Source organism: Bactrocera oleae, chromosome 2 (assembly GCF_042242935.1).
Source record: "Bactrocera oleae isolate idBacOlea1 chromosome 2, idBacOlea1, whole genome shotgun sequence".
NCBI lineage: Eukaryota > Metazoa > Arthropoda > Insecta > Diptera > Tephritidae > Bactrocera > Bactrocera oleae.
Window position 1 is genome coordinate 62,496,942 of NC_091536.1, and position 21,880 is coordinate 62,518,821.

General features: G+C 33.2%; 1 protein-coding gene and 1 non-coding gene across 8 annotated transcripts in view; one reads left to right on the plus strand and one right to left on the minus strand.

Annotated features, from left to right (window-relative positions):
• Positions 1–21,880, plus strand: part of LOC106624655 (uncharacterized) — an 81,443-nt gene that overhangs the window by 36,978 nt on the left and 22,585 nt on the right. For 4 of the 7 annotated variants that reach the window (XM_036368816.2, XM_036368821.2, XM_036368820.2 and 1 more), the window contains exon 3: positions 14,620–14,877. In XM_036368816.2, the coding sequence (XP_036224709.1) occupies positions 14,620–14,877 (258 nt within the window). Of the gene's footprint in view, positions 1–14,592; positions 14,878–21,880 lie in introns of those variants that run through there. The other 3 variants (XM_036368817.2, XM_036368818.2, XM_036368819.2) reach the window with 3 other exon arrangements.
• Positions 21,757–21,828, minus strand: TRNAM-CAU (transfer RNA methionine (anticodon CAU)). The gene has a single exon. It is a non-coding gene; the product is annotated as a tRNA-Met (tRNA).

Sequence of the window (21,880 nt, forward strand, 5' to 3'; positions counted from 1 at the left end):
TTCAGTTAAACTGTACTTTGCGCAAAACCAGCAGCCGCATAACTTTTTGAGGTGTGTTCGCAGTGATTTACACAATCGGCAAATATACAGCAATGAAGTTAAGATAAATGTTTTTTAATTTTTTTGTTGTAATTTTTCGTTGAGACAAAATTTCGCACAGCTGCAGCTGCGCGCTCAACAATGGTGCCAATCACGAGCTGCTGGTGGCCAACTGCATGCAAGCAAGCTTGCACATATGTATGTTTATATGTGTGTGCTTTGCATGCATACAATTGCCCGCTATGCGCGATTTTTACGCTTTATTTCGCGTTTTCGCTTTTCTGCTCGATTTTTGTTGTACTTTGTTATCTTGTGATTGTTTTATTGCTGTTAACTTGTTGTTGCTGTTGTCTTGGACTGCACTTTATCGCCGAAACTGGCCCACAACTAAATTATATCATAAGCCAGTTCGCCTTTGACTCGGCACCCGGAATAGCGACGACAGTGTTGGCCATATGCTGGCGGCTTGTTGCACGTTTGTTGTTGTCGTTGGAGTTGCAAGTTTGCGTTGGCTAAGAGATTTTAACGCTCGCCTAAGCAGCTTATTGACCGCCGTGTGGCAAATGTGTTTAACTGAGCAGTACTGATTGCAAATTGGTGGCAATTGGCGCAGTTGAAGCCCGACCAGCTAGTGTGCTATGTATACCATACATATATAAATATATATAACATATATGTATACCATACATACATATACATATATATTTGTGCATATAATTTGACGTTCGCGCAGCAGCTTCACAGCTGACTGTCAGCCAACTTTAGTGTCACATAATTTTCGTGGAGTTTACGAGCTGCTTATTAGACGTATGCGTGTATGTGTGTACATGCCGGGCTGGTTGGCTGGTTGTTAGCAAACTGTTGGTGTTCTTGTTGTTATTTCTTTATATGGAAGTATTGCTGCTGTGAGATATTCGACGTTTTGGTTACAGTCTATTTGGAACAGTTATGTGATTTGTCGCATAATATTCGCACTTATGCATATGTGCCTACATTTGTGTGTGTGTGTGCAAATGTTGACCGACTTGTATAAGGAAAATATTTTTATCATTATTTATATTTGTGTGGATGTTGATCGACTGAAATTTCTAATTATTTATATTTGGCAAGCTGCCGGAAAAGTTGTTTTATAAAAACAAAACTATGGGTTTCATGGACTCAACATTTTAACACACTACTTTTGGTGAAATTTTTTTAATAGTTTAATGTGAAAATATTAAAAGATAGGAGCTATTAAAACAACTAGTTACGAATTTAGTAATGGAGACGTTTTAGTTGTATTTTAATACCGACAATTTTTGTCAATAAACTGTATACCTACAGGCATAAACACATAAATAGCACAATCTGTAAAAATTTTTCAAAATGGTACAAAAGAAAAACAGGAAATTGCACCGTTGCCTTAACCCCTGCCAAATTTGGTGAATATATTTCGTTAGATGAAAAAGTTTTTCATACAAGCACTTAAATCATTTCATTTACAATAGTTTGTATGGCAGCTATATGCTTATAGTAACCCAAAATATCAGCGATTCCAAAAAAAGAGCAACTTTTTAAGGAGAAAAGGATGTGTGCAACATTTCAAAACGATATCTCGAAAATTGAGGGACTAGTTTTAGTTTGCGCATATACAAACAGACAGATGGACAGACGCGCATGACTAAATCAACTAACGCTCGTCACGCTGATAATTTATATATATAATTTTGTTTATAAGATTTCCGATTTTTCCTTTTGGGTGTTACAAACTTTGTGGCAAACCTAATATACCCTACTCAGGGTAGAAAAATTGCCAAATGATTAATATATGCCATCTTGCCATATTGCTCACTTTGTTAGTATTTTGTACGTTGCTCGTATTCACCATTTTTAATTACTTCTTCACATCTCCGCTGCATGCTTTTCACCAGTTTGGACATTGGTTCTTTGGGGTTCAATACCAAGCTAACACTTAAACTACAGCCCATAAATCCATAAATTTTTTAAATCTTTTCCTTGCTATTCTTGTCTTGGCGTTTGTAATTCCATAAATTTTCTATAAGGTCCCGGCCTTCCGCAGGAAAATTCAATATTTAAATTTTTCTATTGCCCAGCAATCGTCCTGCCTCATAATCTAGTACATTGGCATAGACTTAAGCACAAATAGCTCTATTTTATTTCTTTATACTTCCAACTAGTGATACCAGTCCATTTTTCCAATATTCTTCATTCATTTTGAATATAAATTGTCTTGCTGACTTAAAAGGATCGACTTCGCTCTTATTTACTATGATTCTGTCAACACTAATATCGGTTTTAGATGGTCTGGATGTTCTTGCAGGTAAGGTTAATTCCATCATAAATATGCATATTTTTGTGAAATTTTTGTGGGGACACTGTTAAAACTTCTTTATTAAGTCCAATGGTGCATGTTGTATAACATTTTCCAGACGGAATATTAAAAAAATACGGCAATGGCAGCAATTATTTCAACGAATTTAAATTGTTAATTTTTTTAAACATTAAGAGAGAAAAAACGTTTTTGCGAAAAAACGGTTAATTTATTAAAGTAAAGTAAAATTATTACCAAATTTAAAAATAACTCTTCTCCGTTATCTTGTAAGTTAATTAATTTCAATGTTTTAGATACTAAAAAATCTGCCATAAAACTTTCATAAAAAAGGTATAAAAATACTCAAAGTTCGTCAATTATACTCCAATCGACTTGAAATTAAAAAAAAATTTCAAACTAAAAAAATTTTTAAACTTTACAACCCTTGAAATGGGTAAGTAGTGTGTAATATGTTATGCAAAAGTTTTCTAGTAACTCTTTTTACTGCTTATTTAGAAATCATTTCCAGTACCGATTTGAAATTACTTTTACAACTCCATCTAAACTAATGTTTTTTGTATGTAGCTATAAATTCTTACCTAAACCCGAACATTATCGCCTTATTAGTTCTTTTATTTCTATTGTTTACCAAAAAAATTATAAGAAATATATAGTATTATTTCTCGTCGTATTCATCTGTGGCTATATTCATTTCAAAGGTACTGTAATATGTAAATATGTACATAAGTAAAAATAATAAATTATGTACATTTATTTATTCCCTAATATTAAAAGACTTAAGCGACGAACTTTTGTGGAATGAAATATATTCAACTCTAATTGCAGACAAAATTACTTCAAAATTAGTATATAATATAATTTAAATACGAATGTCTTAATATTCTTTAGGCTGACTACTTTTCGTCCTTTTCACGACTGGCTCTGAAACCGGATACCATACTGACCCCACCAATAACTGGCGTGAATCATATATCATGCAAATTAGACTACTTGCATTCGACACTTGTCTGGAGAACTTTACGACAAGTATTTTGCTTTTATTAAGCGCATTTTATGTAAAAAATGTTATACTTTACCGTTGCGCAATGTTATCGTATATTGCACACCCTATTAGACTACATTTCATGCATATTCTCACATGTTTATGCCACTTTATTAATTAGTTAAAGCAACTATTAGCTAAAATTTAAGACTATATTGCTACAATTAATTCAAGGCCCAACACCAATGCGGCTAGCTCTAAAAGCCACTGTCAATTATGCAGTTGTTCGGAAACTAAATACAAATATTAACGAGGTAAATTTGAATAAATCGTGCAAACATATGCCACTTTCATTTGAAATAGTGCGATATAATCACATATATGCTTATATATTATACATATGTTGGTATTTATATATACAGAACAAGCCACAATAAACTTATCTATATGCTGATTACAAAGCTAGTAAAGCAACAACTTTGGTTCATGGCAAAATGGTAGATAAAGTACAACAAAACCAACAGCGGTTGTTTACACGAAAATTTATTATCATGCATATTGGCACACACTAACACATATACGTTTTTGTATGTGTGTTTATGCATAAATATCAGTTAGTATATTACTAGAACTGCACATTTGAGCTGGCGTTAAAAAATAAAAAAGTGTATATATATTTGTAACATAAAAGTTATTAGAGCGTGCTACGTAATAATTGCTCAGCTTTGCAATATTTCACGGATATAAGGTTCTTTGTTTTGATTTTTTCAATTTTTTTACGAATACTCAATACCGCTAAAAACAGATTAAAAAGCAGACTAACTCAGCAAAGCAAAAAGAATTTGTTGGTGCGACTAGTCGTGGTTAAAGTGCCAATATGCTAGTAGGTTCTATAATATTAAAAGCAAAAAAATGTTTAAATATTGTTTCAGTCTTTTTCTCATACGCACAACTTTGAATTGTAATAGAGTTTTAAAAACTCCGCGTTTTATTGCTGCAATTGGCTTGTTGTACGAAGTGAGATAGCGCGCGGGCGGCTTAAAACAACAATGCGCTGACCAATTACGACCCTCAACGGCATTGGACAGAGCATTGAACTCTGTCACTCTCAGCTATTGGCAAAGTTGTTTTTCCCAGTAGGAATTATTGGCAAGGCGAATGTCTTCTATTCAGTATAATAATCACTTTTGAAGAGATAAGATAAGGTCGAATTATTTTCAAAACTAATGTTTATGGTCGGAAGTCTTTGATGCATTTAGAACGTTTCAATTTATTTTACAGGAATGAGAAAATCTTTCATTATCTATTATTTTAGAAAAAAAATCTTAAAAACTCGCTAGAAAATCCAGTGAACAACAAAATCCTCGATAGAGTGAAACTGTCGAGTGGCTTAAATACAAATTTGGAGTAATTGTGGAAGGAATAGTAACAGACATTATCAAGATGAAAATGTTGTAAATACTTGATTTTTTGTTGTTTAACAGCTATAAGAAATCTGCACTAACAAACTTTTCTTTTCTATGTTGATTACCAAGGTTTGCTTGGCTCAGTAAATTACATCCTTTTTACAATAAAAAGGAATGTCATTAATGCACGAGACATTAATTTGGTTAACGATGTAGCAATCGTATTTTCGATCCGATCAGTTATAACTATAGGTAACTGGCTATAACGGTGTTCCACTCGCTTAGACATAGTTATGCTTCATTTACATAGTAAAAAAATTCCATTACCAAAAATAATAAGAAAGCTGTAAAAAATATTAACATCAGGCAATTTTAATGCTCAATACAAGGGAGTCCAGAAGCCGATCTCGAAACCAAAATACCTACTATGTAACTAGAAGACTGTTGGATTTTCATAAACCTAAAATTTACACCACAAAAGAACTATTAAGCACTTTCTGGAAAAAGTACGATGGTAAAAAAATAACAACAAAAACAGATGATTTTAATTAGGCTGCGTTTCTTGCTTATATGTCAATAATAATAATTATTTTTTGTCAGAAAAATTCTGCGATCATTATTTGAAAAAATTCCAACAGGGCAGCTAACAATTATTTTGCAAATATTGGCTTATCAGTTTAGTGTTATTTGAGTGCTTGGTTTTCCTTTTCAATTTTTACTGCCATGACGACATTTCATAGCCAACGCCTTAACTGTTGGGCATGTAATATGTATTTGGGTTTCCATTACTGGATTCATTTCTCGTCGCTTTTATGGCCACTCGTTGCAGTTTTTGTATCTGTATATATAATATACATGTGTGTATATATGTATTTATCCCGGTGTAGAATTTTTTCGTTACCGCTGTGATACAAATAATTGTTTGCGCGTTCCTAGATTATATTTTCCTGCTGTAACTTTGAGCAGACTTTATTTTCATATGATTTGCGCTGTTTATATTTGTTGTTGTTAGAGCTGAAGTAGAAATCATGGCTTGTTTACCTTTGTTATAGGCAATCGAGAATTAACAGCCTTCAATTTCCATTTAAGAGGCAAAGGAGTTAATTTTCAATTCATTTACATATTTAAAGTATATTACCTATATCATAAAAAGGAGAGTATTTTTATCTGTTAGCTTTGCAAACCCTGCTCAATTTGATGGTCATGTTTTCCGTGAAATTTATTGAAACAATTTATTAATTTTTAAATTAAAAAAGTTAAATTGATGGCAACCCTTTTCAATATTATATATTTTACACCGTTAGGTTTAAAATAAAAAAGGTGGCAACCCTCAAAAAAAAAGTTCCATTTTAAGCACCGCCAAACCTATTCAAGTTGGAAGATATTGTTAACTTATCAACTGCTATAAAAACATTACTGTAAGCTTTGCTAACCCTATCCAATATGATATCCACATGATATTGTTTATATTTTTATTTTCATTTAATTGAAAATGAATTTAGATGGCAACTCAACACAAAAATATATTCAAATTTCAACTGTGTTGAACCTACTCAGTTTGATATATATATTTATGGCATTTCATGGAAGCTGTCAACTTCTCTTGAATAATTTATTAACTTTTCATGTGAAAATAAATAAATAAGTAATAATCTTATAAATTTCATTGAATTGGAAGCTTTCAAGAAATGGTAGTCCTTCTTGAAAAATTGTTCATTTTATAAATGAAAATGCTGTTCAAATTGTTTAATTTGATAATCGAATTAATCGCTTCGTTTTTCTTAAACATTTTATTGAACTAAAATTTTTAAATATGTAGCAACCTTCTTTTTTCAACTGTTTATTATTTATTTTATAAACTTTAGTGATTTAAAAATTTGAAAGAAGTGGCAACCTTTTTACGAAATATGTTTCAACTGTAAGATTTATTATATTTTATAACCAAGTTTTTTGAATAAATATAATTAATCTGAATTTTATAAATTTATTTGATATAAAATAAATAAATGGGTTACTCCTTAAAGATTTTTTTTTAAACTACAATTTTCATTAACCTTCCTCTATGCTATGCTTATATTACGCTGTTCTTTTATGTAATTAATTTTCTTGGTTCAAACACCTGGTAACCACGAATCATATATTTTCATGAAGTTTTAAACTTTTATTTTCAAACTACCTTTGACTTCTTTCGCTCTTTCTCTTCTGCTAACAATGTCATAATTAAGACAGTTTGCATTCCTTTCACGGCCTATTTTGTCATTGTCAAACTATACGATCGAATATATGGTGCACAGTATTAGAAATAACTTTCTAAAATGTCTTCTGATACTTGATACCAGTTGAAAAAGGGGCTGAACCAATTTGTGTATGCCTGTTTGTGTGTGGCATGCGTCATGCTGCTTTCATAGCTGTCCGTCCGTATTATTTTTATATGCATTCTCGCTTCACTTGCCGCAGCAGCAGTTCTGCCACTCTTGCATTTGCTTTTGTATTTTTTGTAATTCTTTTCCCAGTCAACTTTTCTTGCAAAAAAATCTTGACCACGAAACACTCCCAAATGCGAGACACATGCAGTTAATAATTTATTTAGTTGTTATTTTTTTCGCCTCGATTTTTTCTTCTCTCCTTTACTGGATCACTTTGCACTCATGCCACCAACAACAAAGCGCCGTGCAATCGCTATTACACCAACAATTTACGAGCATATCGAAACGACAGTGGAAAGCACTGCACAAATGCGTTGCACGTTCTACGTCGAACGAGTTGGCAGCAGGTATTTTGGGTTAGCGCCACTGCGCAGTCGCAGCTGCCATCAAACAAGAGTAACAGTTCGGATTGTGCTACTTTCATTGCGGCTCAGCTTAAAACTGAATTTGCTTACATACGTACTGCTTTATAGCTTTTTCCGGTCTACAATATATATCTGTATGGAGTATTGTTGTTGTAATTATTGTCTTTCCAATTGCCGTTTGTCGGTTTTGCATTCATTACCTTTTTGGCTTCAGTTTGCTTACTTCTTATTTGCAAATCTTACATTTCGACAACAACAATTTTTCTTTACAACAACAATTGGAGCATTACAACAACATTTGTCTTCCCAGCAGTTACGCGCTTTGCAATGTTGACAATAAAAGTTCGGCACTAAGCGCTCTATTTGATTGTCAATTGATCGGCTGACTTTCCGGGAGTGGCGGGAAATTCAATGCAATATTGATGTTTAAATAGTGTTTTATTGTGATTCTGAGAGAGTTCAAAGCTTAATGACAATTTTTCTCACGACCAACATAAAGGCAATGGCATAAACTCGGTCATTTTTCGTTTTTGTTTATAAAGCTCTTTTCTGATTGACTTTACTTGCTTTGCCTTTATATATATATAAGTGTATAATATATATGTACCATATGTATATGTCCGATTGCAGCGTCTGGCATGAGAAGAAAAATTAGCCCCATCCTATTTTTCTTTTGCAATTTCACGATTTTCGTTACAATTTGATCTCATAAGATTTTTTTTGATATATTTTACTAATGTATATCTTATAATAAAGACATTGAACTGCAAGCTCCTCATTTATAAAATGAATTTTTCATCACAATTGTGTCCGCAAGAGCAGCTTATGAAATTTAGACACACTTATGTTTACTTCCATATTTATATATTGGATTTTAATTTGTTCCACTAATAGCTCAAATTTTTTTTTTTAATTTTCCAGTTTAGCAATTTCTTATTAAAATATGATTAGCAAAGCATGATGCATGCCGAAATGCTACCGAATATATTCTCTACTATACAGTATATTGTACTTATATATAGATATATGTAGATACTTGCAGTATGCATTTATATACAGGCGGTTCTATGGGTATCTTTGTCAACAACACTTAATTTCCGCAAGAAATACATTTGTTAATAAAGCGATGAGGTGCTGCTTAACCATATCGACGGCAGGTTTGGCACTGCTAACCGATCAGGAAACCATTTTCCTGCCTGGTTTTTTTATATACGAAACTGTTCAACGAAATTTAGTTCACAATATTATAAAATAAAAAAGGCCTATCAAATATCAGCAGCGATTTCAAAATCGTGTAAAGATAAAATAGTTTTTTTTATTTAACTGTAATTTTAAGGGGTTATGACCACTTGCAAGTCAGAAATAACGGTTTTTTTGAGCATTTTTGAAATAACAATCTAATAATAAATGTACATACATATATAAAATGTACTTCAATAGTGGCTCTCGAGCCGATAGCCGATCTTTAGGAGAACCTTCCAAAAACAGTGTCTGGTGGTAAGGAATATTTTTCCGCTTAAAATTATCGAAATTCCAAACACCAAAAAAATTGTTGTATAACTATAGATTAATACAGATAATGATCGAAAGACTAGTCAAAAATTGGCGGTTTGTAAAGAGAAAAGAATTTTTTGGGAAAAAATGTCCACTTCTGATTGACTTAAAAAATCGAAATTATTATCTTACTTTCTTATTCTCTTATTTCTTCTATCATTATCTGACAAATATATTTAAGAAAGCCATAATAAATTTTCCTCACCGATTTTGAAAACGGTGTTTCAAGAAAAACGTGTTTAAAGTTTTGGGGTCGATTATACTAAATTAAAAAAATCGTACAAATACGCTCATATCTTCAAAACTATTTGCCGCATCATCATCAATACGCATTGCACATTCGATATAAATGCAAAAAATTGATTTTATTAAATTCACAAGTGGATATAAACAATAGTATAACAAACTTACAGATGGAACGTATTACTTTTCACGCAATTTTTATATTTGAAACTATTTTCCTTTTTGATAGGTGCTGGCACATTTCCACTTCCACAATATGTTGACGAATATTTTGTGACATTTTATACAATTATTCTTACTTTGTGCGAAATTTTGTCTGAGTTTAGTTATTCTGATTACTTCCTTCTTATTTTATCCTTATATACATACATATTCGATCATATACGCGGTATTCATTGTGTCAAATTAATGACGCTACATTGACAAACCGATAATTTTGTTAAGAAGCTATCCCATAATAGCGAGAAAGTAATTCAACTGGCTGCAAGCTGTAAAATTCATTTGATATTTTGTGTGAACAAATTGGTGTGGAATACTTTGCCTGATATACAGTTTTTTTTACAAGTTATTGAATTTGATGTAAGGAGAATTGTGAATAATAAGAATGGTTTAAGAGTATCATATGTTCCTATGTTAATTACATAAGCTCTAATTCAGTTTGCAAATTCGCATAGTTATGTTTTTAGGAAACTTACAATAGTTTATTTATTTTGATGCAAAATAAACTTATTTGGAATACTAATTCTAATGGACTTCGAAAATGATTAAACAATGTGCGACTAGGAGATAATATTACTCAAAATGTTGAATAGATTATGATTCGAGGAATAAGTTTTGCACCATTTAACTTGAAAATGATGTATATATATATTGTATATATTCTAATTTAGGTACCATAGTCAGCTTAAGCGCGTTTTAAAGTCTATAAAAATTAAACCAATAAATAAAGTTAAGCAGAAATGCGTCTCTGGCATGTTCCCTTAACAGCAACCGTGTTTGATAAATATAAACCTATTAGTGGCATTTCTGAATGACCTACTTCCACATTCACAAATAATGTTGCTACTACTTTAACTATAACATTGTAAAACAACAAAAGCGACAAACTGCACATTCATCAAATTTTTACAATTTGCTCCAATTTCTAAACAACTTTACCGCTCACAATAAAATATTGCCAAACATTTAGAATAATATACAATGTACAAGCACACGCTGTGCCATAGTGGCTATAGAAACCTCAACCTTTAGGTAAATAAATCAAGCAATTGCAGTGGCTGCCAACAATCGTTGCCGCCAGAACGCGTCGGCATGCAAAAAACTCTATCAATTGAATCGCTGCCACATGGCCAAAATGGTCAGCGTTCTGCGCATGCGCCAAAGCGATCGAATTCACCGTTCACCTTTCGCTTAAACAAAGTGCCAAGGGGTTTTCTCTCTTAAGCCGCAGTGCTTTAGGTTAGACAGAAGAGCTTGGCTCTGTAAATGGGAGCATATAAATCCGGGTATGTGTGGCTGTGTGTGACATGGCTTTCTTAAGTCGATTTGTTTGTCGGCGCAAAAGTACAAATTCAATTACCTGCCGATCGCCGAGTACAGTCTGTCCGCCATTTTGGCAGTGATATGCATTGGCTTGGCGTAGTGTACCGCTATAGCCGCAATGTCAAGCTCGCCATCGCCGGTGGCGTTATCGCTTTGGCTGCCGCGACAGCAGGCAGTTGGCCAAAATTAGTGTTGGCAATAAATTATCTAACAGACTCTTAACCCTCTCCACTCTTTTCTTATCTCAGCTAAGCTTGTGTGTTCTTGGCGTTGGAAAGCGTTTTTGATTTCTTACATGGCGCGTTCTCAGTCGCGCGCTGAGGCATTAACTTTAACTTTTGCAGCCTTTTGACCTGAATCGCGCAATGGCAGCTGAATATTTTTTACTTATTGATCTGCATAGGGGATCCTGGAAATATGTCTGGTGCAGAGCAATTCAAAATTGATTTTATCTAACTTGCGCTGTCTCCTTATGGTTTGCAGGCTTGAGTTTTATCAAAGACTGTGAGCTGGCACTGCAATCCTGTTTATAGAAAAGTTTGACATTTCACGTCTAAGATTAAAAGATTCGTTAAACCGCATTTAAAAACGTAAACTCAGGTTCTAAAATAGAATTTCAAGCATTTTTAATTTTATCAGTCCATTATAGTTTACTAATAGTAGTCAGCCTCTAGTCAGTAAACTATCAGCCGTTTTTTACTTCTCATAATGATATCAATAAATTCTTGTTCTGAATCATTTGTATATGTTTTTTATTTATTTTCTCCTCAGTTCTTCTAAAAAGTTTAAATTTATTAAAACTAGATTTAAAGCTTTCCCAAACAGGAGTTGAGAGTAATGTGATGTATATTGGGGAGATTATTATATCAGTCTTTAATAAATAACTGCTGACGTTTTTCACATACATTTTTGTCTTTAGTCAATTTTTTTGACTTTAGATTTGCAAACCTATCACAGATATCGCATGTACACAAATTGCCTTAGGGTATTAGCCTTTTGGTTGGACCCTAAACTTAGAGTAATGATATTTTGATATGATACAGTTTATTATTAAATGATATAGAATATTATACTTTTAATTTAGTTCCAATTACATGGATACTTCTCAACTTGCCCGATCTATGAAATCTTATTGGCATAGACCTGCGACTGCGAAAAGCTTGATGAAAGGAGATTCAGAAGACCAAAATCGCATGTTTTTTCTTACTTGTCGTTTGGTTTCAGCAAAAATAAACACCCTTTACCCTTTATCAAATGCATGCATAATGAACTTCATTGAGTTATTTACTATATTTAAATAACAATTGGCCCTGAATCGATTGATTTAGATGGTCTTTGCCAATGAACTTCTGGAAATAAACAAGAGTACTTTGGAAATGAAATTTTTAAGAAATGTTGTTGTAGACTTGCTTATATTCGTATATTCTTAGGTATATTACACAAATATCAAATACTTTAATAAAGATAACTACTTTACCGAGTACCGTTATAACTTTTTAACAAGACAATCATGAAGAATTTCTTGAAACAGAAACTCCACCTGTTGTTGTTGTTGTAGCGACAGAATTCTGCCGAGTTGACAGTCCTTGGCCGAAATAAATCCGGGTCCGTTCCGGTTACGTAGACCCGACTGTCGTGGGAACTCCACCTCATCAAGCTCGCCTCATTAAATTCTTATCAAATTTTTATTTTAGGTGCAAGCAGGGTTGGAAATAAATATAATAATATAATGAATTAATTGAATGAATTTTTGAATTAATTTTTTGCTTTGTATCAAATACCGTATCAAATGGCATTTTGAAAAATAAAATAAAATAATTTAATCGAAAATACAGAGTAGACAGAGCCATCATCTTTAATGCTCTAGAGCAGTGCTCGGCAGACTTATAGATTCAAACGATTTATATATTCTCAATTTTAAATTTTTAATTACACGTTTTAATTCAAAATTTTTTATTCATACCCAAATTTAAAATAGCAAAATCTATTAAATTTTTAAATAAAAAAATGCAACCCTTCTTGTAAGTAAATAATACATTTGAGTAATTTAGCTCGCAAAATAAATTGGTAATATAAAATGACAGACATTCTCATTGCATTGGTTAAGACTGCTATAAAATTTGATAGTTAAATTTTATTATTTGACTTGTAGATATTTTAAGCAACATATTGTACCCATTAATTAAATTCCTTTTATAGGTGTAATGGCAAATTTAGGTGATCTTGTTGCTAATATTTGTTTAAAAAATAAATTTACTTAAATAAAAAAAAAAAATTTTTGCAAAACAAAATGAAGGAAAGTTTTAAAATTGTTTAAGTGCAAATTCACTAAAGTAAGTAATTTTCTAATTTAATTTGTGCCATATATGTATACATATAGATGTGTGCGCAATAGAACGCCCATTTAGTTCAATAAACATGTATATGAGTTTGTATGATTGTGTGTGTACGTCATATGTCGGTGTCGATAAATTTAATTCAAAAATTAATTGATTTTGTTCTACCGTTACGGGCAACCTTCGGTGCTTATGTGAGGCAAACACACAATCTGCACTCAAATAACCGCCACAATACAGTTATTTACAATTAGCGTGTGGGTAGCACAGACATTTGCGCCGGCACATGGGACGTTCTGGCTATTGAAATAAAAGAATTTCGCTTCATTTCTTTTAACAGCTAAAGAATTTCGATATGGTAGTTTTCTAATAACACACCCTTTTTGTACTTTCCACTTAATTTTTACCTACATCTTTTCATCTAACCTCAATTAGTACTTATCTTGCTTCTGATTTTTGATCACCATCTTTATTATTGTTGTTTTTAGAACTTCGAGCGAAATTGTGATAATGCAGCAGACTTCCCAATAAGTAACCACTAAATACAAATATTTGCTTTATTCGCTTTGTTGAGTTCGTCCAATATTGGTGCTCGACGCGCTGTGTTGCTCATTAAATCGAGCCAGAGGTCATAAGTAGGTGGCTAGGAGTGTAAGCTCCGTAAGATGTGGAGGTGACGCCGCGCGCCGAGGCGGCTGTGATTAATGTCAGCCCATTTGCTTGTTCATAACTTGTTTGATTAATTTCTCAATGTTACGTTGATGAACACAAATTGTTTTCGTTCTTTGCTGTTATTGTTGCTATTATTATTCAGCAAAATTGCTTTGGGGCTTGAAGTGTAGCTAAAAGGTGTAAAGTGGGACAATAGGCGCCTCATTAGGCGCGAATAAAGCACAGTAGTGAGCTTTAAAGGTTAATTTTTGATAGAACTTATACTCGAGCGGATGAGTGAAGTAAGATAGATAGATATATAGATGTATGTATGTATCTATTTAATAGACTTCTCGTCAATATACCAAAATATTTGTGTGGTTATATTCATATTTTTTCTTTAAATGGACGGTCTTATATATTTGATGGAAATCTCAAGTACCTTTAATTTGATTTCATTAATAATTTAACGAATTTCAGACATGTGGCAACCCTTCTTTAAAATGCACACGAAATTATTCACATCCCTATTTTATTTGATACCCATTATAAAATATTATTATTATTACTATTTATCTTATATATTTAATTGAATAAAAATGAAACAGGTGGCATCATTCTCAAAAATAAATTCAAACGGAAACCTGAAAAAATAATTTTATTTTCTTACCTTATCTCTTTATTTGAATTCATGGATTTGTTTTTTCTAATTTCTCATGCTTTTATTTACTATTTACTTCCAGGTGGCAACACAAGAACTGTCGACACAAAATGAATTTGCGCCACGCGTAACGGCGACATGCAAATCGGGCACAATGAATATCAAAGTGAAATTCAACGGTCCCTACACGGGTGCAGTACATGCGCGCGATCATCGCAATGCGGCCTGCATGGCCATGGGCGACAGCTCTGATGCGGTGGGCTTCAGCATAAATCTGTTGGCGAAACAGGGTGCGCCCGATTACTGTGGCGTGTTGGTCAGCAACGTGAGTGGTGCCAATGTAAGCTAACCAATTGTTCCAATACTAATTCACACTAATTTACTCAGTTGACTTTGAAAGCTAATTTCGTGTTGTTTTTCAATTCCTTATTTTTTTCTTATTCTTAACTGTTTTTTGTGTTTCTGCCTTGTTTACATGACAGTTGTTGTTGTACAACGATTTGTATGCAACAATGCCTGCATTTGGTGTTGTTGCGAAATTCACGACACGTTTCGATGTCGTCGAACGGAGTGTCTGTTCGTGTTTTTTTGCGATTGTCAATATTTGTAATTTAATTGATGATTCCTTGATGATAATGATGATTATAATGAAGATAATGATGAAGATAATGATGTGGATTTTAGTATTTTTTTGTTTTATTTGCGATGCTTACAATTAAAATTCGTGGAACTTATTAAATTTATTGATATTTGTTTTTCGTTAGTTACTGAACAAGGTATGATATTCTCTGAAAAGGAAAGCGAGAGTGTACTTTAAATATTAATATATACTTTACTCTAAAATGGAATGGTAAATACTATATTTACGTCACCAAGTGATCAGAAAGTCAAAATTTCACATATGAATATATTTATTATATACACTAACAAAATGCTCTTTTCTACGTAAACCCCATATTACTTACTATGCTTTTATATAAAAGAAAACCAACAAACCAAATTAAATTAGTTCATTGGACGCTTCAAGGATATATTTGATGTGCTTTATGTAAATAAACAACTTGGAAAGGCACTGTCGTGCATTTGAGCGTCTAACCTATGTGTAATATAATTATGCTTCAGGCTCAAGTGTCAAGTTTCGTCTAAGATAATTTGACCTTTCGTTATGTATGTAGGGCATCTAAATCTACAAGACACAAATTGGAGTCTATTATATTGAAGTTATTTTGTATATACTGTACAGTCGTGTACTTAATAGACATTGAAAAGTTCTCACTCGATTAAAAAATAAGTAAATATTTTGTACAAACATTTTTCGCCGAATTTTTTTTTTTATAATTTTTGGAATTTTTTACTAGCACAGGCTTTTGGTAACAATAAATATATAAAATAAATAAATGCAGATTTTTCTTATCTAAACTTTTTATAGTAAGACATGAGATATTGAAAATATTAGCATTTAATTCATATCTATCGGTCTTATACTTCTGCATCTAAACACTGCTTATGTTGTTTTACAAGACTAGTAAAACAATTAAGCCAATAATCATTTTGAATGCATTAAGCTGCGAAATCGACTATAAATATAATCTTTGGTATCAAATCGTCTCTGATGTTTTTTTCTTTCGTTACCAATGACCTTAAGGTTTTTATACTCCATTTTAATTATTATGTTGTTGTTGTAGCGGCAAAATTCTGCCGAGTTGACAGTCCTTGGCTGGATAAAATCCGGGTCCGTTGCGGTTACGTAGACCCGACTGTCGAGGGAATGGATACTACTACTAATTGTTATCACTGTAGTTGGTTGATCCGGTGTCAATGAGGTCATTATTATCGGCGTTCGCATCTAGGCTGAGTAAAAATTTTAAATGACAGATAATTATCAACCTCCGAAAATTTTCTGACCTTGATGAGATTTGCGTAAAAAGTAGCCGTTTTCATTTATTTCTGACAATGGGTGACAATATTCGGTTCATTATAAGAAAATATCAATAATGACCGCAATATTTTTCAAAACTTATAGAAGTTATTTTTATAAAAATGTATATATTTGTATAAATTTTGCTTTATTGCCTTACACTTAACCTTTCGACTATTTTGCGATTTCCTGATATTAGCTAACTCTGCAAATTAAAAAAAAAATCCACAGCTCTTTTTAAAATATAATTTATAACATATTTTATATTCGTAATCCTGAATTTTTAGTATCAACCTGAATACGAATTATGTTTGTAAGGTAATGTATATGGATATCACTTTAAATGGAAAGAAAATTTCCGCACCATTAAATCTAAAAATCGAAATTTCAAAGCATGCCTAACTCTTTAAACTCTCCCCGATTTGCATAAGTTCAATAAGTTACTGGAATAGGAGGTGCTTCACATATATATATACATAAATAAAAATTAATATATTTAGTATCACCAAGTTTTATTTTTACAGAAATTATTTTTGTTGTTTAATTTTATGCTTGGCCTCGAAGGGAGCTCAATAATGCCACTAGTAACTCAAGCGGCTCATCCTTTTTTTTAAATAACCTGATAAGAAACTCAATCCACTCTAACTTACATTGAGTAAGATCCATAAAAAAACATATTTTTCAAGTTTGCAGCTCTATCCTCTCTTAGGTAGTTCCTCGTGTATAAATTTAGATTTAATTTTTTCTCAGGTTAGCAGCTTAAATTTTTTAATATTTAATCATAATACGCTTTTAATTGAAATCTTGTACCCTGAACAGGGTATATTAAGTTTTCCACGATGATTTTAATACCCATAAGAAAACAGCGGATATCCTATAAAATATATATTTAAATGATCAGCGTGATGAGCTGAGTCGATTTAGTCAAGTCCGTCTGTCAGTCTATATAAACACAACTCGTCCTTCTGAAATTTTGCGCACGTCCTTTTCTTGTTTAGAAGCTGCTCATTTGTCGAAACGCCGGTATCGGATTACTGTAGCATATTGCTGCCATACAAACTGTACAATCAGAATTAAATTATTGTATAAAAAATGTTTATTTCGCAAAATATTTTCATGAAATTTGATACGGATGTTCAAAACAACGCTACAATATTCGAAGAAATTTCCCAAATCGGACTACTATAGCATATAGCTGTCATACAAATTGATCGTTTAAAATTAAGTTCAAGTATGAAATTTTATTTTTATTTCACAAGATATCTTTATAAAGTTCGACATATATTATTGTCCAACGCAACGCTCCAATATTCGAAGAAATTTTTCATATCGAACTACTTGACTTACAAACTGAATGACTAAAATTAAGTATATTTAGTTTCTATATTTGTGAAGGGTATTCTAGCTTCGGTGCAACCGAAATTAACGTTCCTCTTTTGTTTTTCTATTTTATGCTTTGCATTTAATCAAATATATGTATTCTTCCATTAAAGTTATAATTTCGAAAATCCTTTTATTCAAAATCAACATGTTTTGTTTAATTTTTCATATAAAAGACTGCTAAGAAATGCTCAGCTAATTTTTTTTATTAAAAATTCAAATCAACTATTTTACTTGAAACTGAAATCCATGCATGTGTTTTCTCCATCACTAAAACACTCTCATGCTTTTATTACATAAACCCCATAAAACTTTTATTCACCTCAAAAAGTAAATGCTGCAGCTTAATTGTCCGCCAGGTTCGCAGCTTAAGTCTTTTGATTGCTTAATCTCGCGATAGCATTTCCATTACATTTTTATAACTTCGCTTGCATAAACGCAATTATTCGTAAGCTTAACATTGCTGTAAGTAATTGTGAAATCAAAAAATTGTTAAATTGCGCAAGTAGAATTTTTGCCGACAAAAGCGACAACAACACATTGAAAAACATACAGCTGTAAAGTAAAACAATTGAAAAACTAAAGCGGCAAAATGCCGCCGTAAAAATTGTATTATAAACGCTGCCAAAAATAGCAGACACAACCACAAAAAAAACAGCATCCAAAAACACAAGAAAATTTCAATAACAAAGCCGATTTGCTTGTGACCCAAAAGACAACAGACTACAACAACAACAACAATTACGACATATACCTATGTATACGATTTAAAATTGGGTGTTGAATTGAAAATTGTTTTGTGTGCAACACAGCGCTTTCAACACGAAGTGGACACAACGCCAACAGTCAGCCGACAATCCGCCGCAATATGGTCGATCAAGCGTTCAGCCAAAACACGTACGAGCGCCAAATATTTGCGCTACAGACATTTGCACATGCGCACACACGCCTGTCGGATATTATAGGTACATATGTTAAGTTGCTTAGTGTTTGTCGCGTACTTAACCCGGCCTCGAGTCAATCAGCGACAACCGAACAACACAAAACAAGGCGCGTCCAAATGCCACGGAGCAAATACTCGGAGCTACGAAAAATGCGATTGAAAAAACCAGGATGGTCAGCGGTTAGCCGCCGACGGTGGTTGCGGAGCTTTTAATGCGCGCAGCTGGTTGCCAACTATTTATATTTACTCATAGTTGCTTCCCTTGAGCACTATGCTGCTTTTATATATACATATGCTTAAGCTATATATACAAATATATAATATGTATGTATGCATATTTTTAGTGCCTCCACCTATGTGCTTATGCGCTCGTCTTGTGGTTGTCAATCGTTATGCGCGCGCATGCGTCGGGCACAGCCAGACGATTGGACAGACAGATAGACAGGCAGACACGGACGATACGAGCAGATAAATGGCAATGCGTCTGACTAATGTGGCGCAGCATGAAATATGGGTCCTGCGGCACATTTTCACTGTGGGCAGGCTGAGGCTCGCACTCAGTCACTCATGTCGTCCCCAAATGCATTACACACACACACCGGAGTTCTATGATTTAATTTCTAGTTAATGCGTATGCCAGAAAGATAGGCTCCACTCAACATGCACACATGCGCGAAATCTACATCCCATGCGAGATTTGCGCCGCATCCGCTAAGCTGTTTGGTATGCAGTTCCTATGGACATGGCGCATGCGTGCACTTATGCTAATTTCTCGCAATCGGCTCGTTAGTTTGACTGTCAGCCGTTTGTGTGTAGATTTGTATATGCATATTTTGTAGGTGTATACTTGATTATATGCGCATTACCGGATCAGTATGTCTATATATATCTTTCTTTACCCCTTCTCGAAAATATGACGGAAATAATAACTACTTTTATCTAACGGTGTGTTGTACGTATAATGCAAAATACTTGAGTTATAATTATTCAAAATATTCAGAATAAAAAAGTGATTCCGCTTTCTCCATGGATGAAACCAAAAATAATCTCTATTAACAGTTATTGTTGTTATTGTGTTGTTTTTTTCGAAAGTTCACACTAGCTGTAGGTTTTATGCTCGGTGATAAGCCTTAGCATCTGGAAACCAGCTCACTGTTAGTCATGTAAGTTGTTGCCAACTATATTGAATTAACCTGCAAAATTTATTACTAAAAGCTACTGAGTTCAAGCTTTCAAGCTTTATCCTCACTAAACTGAGCTTTTATAATACAAATCAGAAATTCAGCGACATATGTATAACGCTGCTTTAGCTTTCTAGGGTTTATACTTAATATTCGCTTCCTTTCTCAGTTTTCCCTACCTTACTAATATTCCTTTCCAAAGTAAGTTTTTAAGCTTTAAGCTAAAATCAGATATTCAGTATTAAATAATACTGAGTATATTTTTGAAACTACCTGCTTATTTCGCTAATGTTCCGCCATACTCTCATTAAGCTTAACAATTTGAGCTTTTATGTCCTTAACATTCGATTACACTCGAACTATTCCCCACCTTATATATTTTTGTTCACTAGCACCGCGCGACTAAACTAATTGCATCATCTATCCACATACATCTCAACACATGTTAGTTTTTTTTTTATAAGCAAACCGCGCATTGTCGCCTATTCATCAATTTTTGGACAAATAGTTGGCTGGCTGCCTGAGTAAGTGGCCGCATTTGTGGCAATGCAAAGATAAATGAATTCCTGCTGCACTTAAGCATTAATGCTTTATGCTGCTCCGCTGCCTTCACAAACAAACAAAAACAACAACAAAAAAGCGATAAGCTTCCCTTCTATTTTTTGCCATTTTTAACCTTACGAGCGCTTGACTATTAATGCGCTGCCCGAACACATGTTCGCGGTAATAAATTGTTTTAACTGCAGGACAACTGGTGCGCGCGCGCCTTAATTTCTAAGAAGCGCAGAGTAAAAATGTTGCTGCAACAATAAAAGGGAATTAAAAGCATCTCATCCGCGTTCATTTTAAATTATCTATATGTGTGTATGTATTGGTGAGACCTTTGTCGGTTGGCGACTATTGGTTGGCCCAACCACACTAGCACACGAGCAGCTGCTCGAAGCGACTGCGGTTGACCCATGAAAATAAATCGCGCTTCTCTTATTAATTGCAAACTTTCTGGGTGTGTCCACCGCAGATAGATAAGCCGCTCTGCAGCTCCACTTGCGGCTTGTCACAAGCTTTGGTTTCGAGAATAGAATGGCCTCTTTTCTATTTTTTCTGCACTTGTTGACAAGCCATAAGCGAATATGTGAAGGTAAAAGGTAGTTAAACAAAAATTAAAAAGAAATACAGCGTGTCATTAAAAAACCGTTAAGGTAAATATGTGGTAACTATTGAATGATGACTTTCGAAAATCGTCGTTGTTTCAATGTGAGCGATTGGGTGGCTGGAAATAATTGTAACGACTTTGAGTTGGAAAATTAAGACGTAATATCCTGGATTAGTAAAGATAAGCGGGTTAATAATTTTAATTATTTATTAAAATTATTATATTTAAGAAGTATTGGCAAATATTCAAACGTACTTTTAAATACAATACCCAATAAAATATACCCTAACTTATTAAGTTAAGATAGGATGGCGTATTAGATATATTGAACCGTTGTTATGCGAATAATGCTCAAGTCAGGAAAGTGAAATTGTAGTGAAATATGTGGCTGCTCAAAAATCATTAATTGACTGGTTTCGGTCTATTTCATTGCTGTTGCGCTTAATTTAGTCCTTGAGTCTACCTCTTGAAAGATTAGAGGGCTTTTAGAATGATGCATTTTCTAAAAGAGTGTATTTTATAGCTTCCGAATAATTTCGGATTGATAAAATGAGATTATATAACACTTTATATACATGAAGTAGATGCTCAAATTTTTATTTAAAAAAACTGTAAAAAACAAATCACATTTTTGAATCAGTTATTAGCAGAACAAGGTTTCGATCCTCGGACCTCTGGGTTATGGGCCCAGCACGCTTCCACTGCGCCACTCTGCTGTTTGTTTACTCCTTGCAAAATAAAAACGGCAAAAGCAAATGCCGCGAAAGA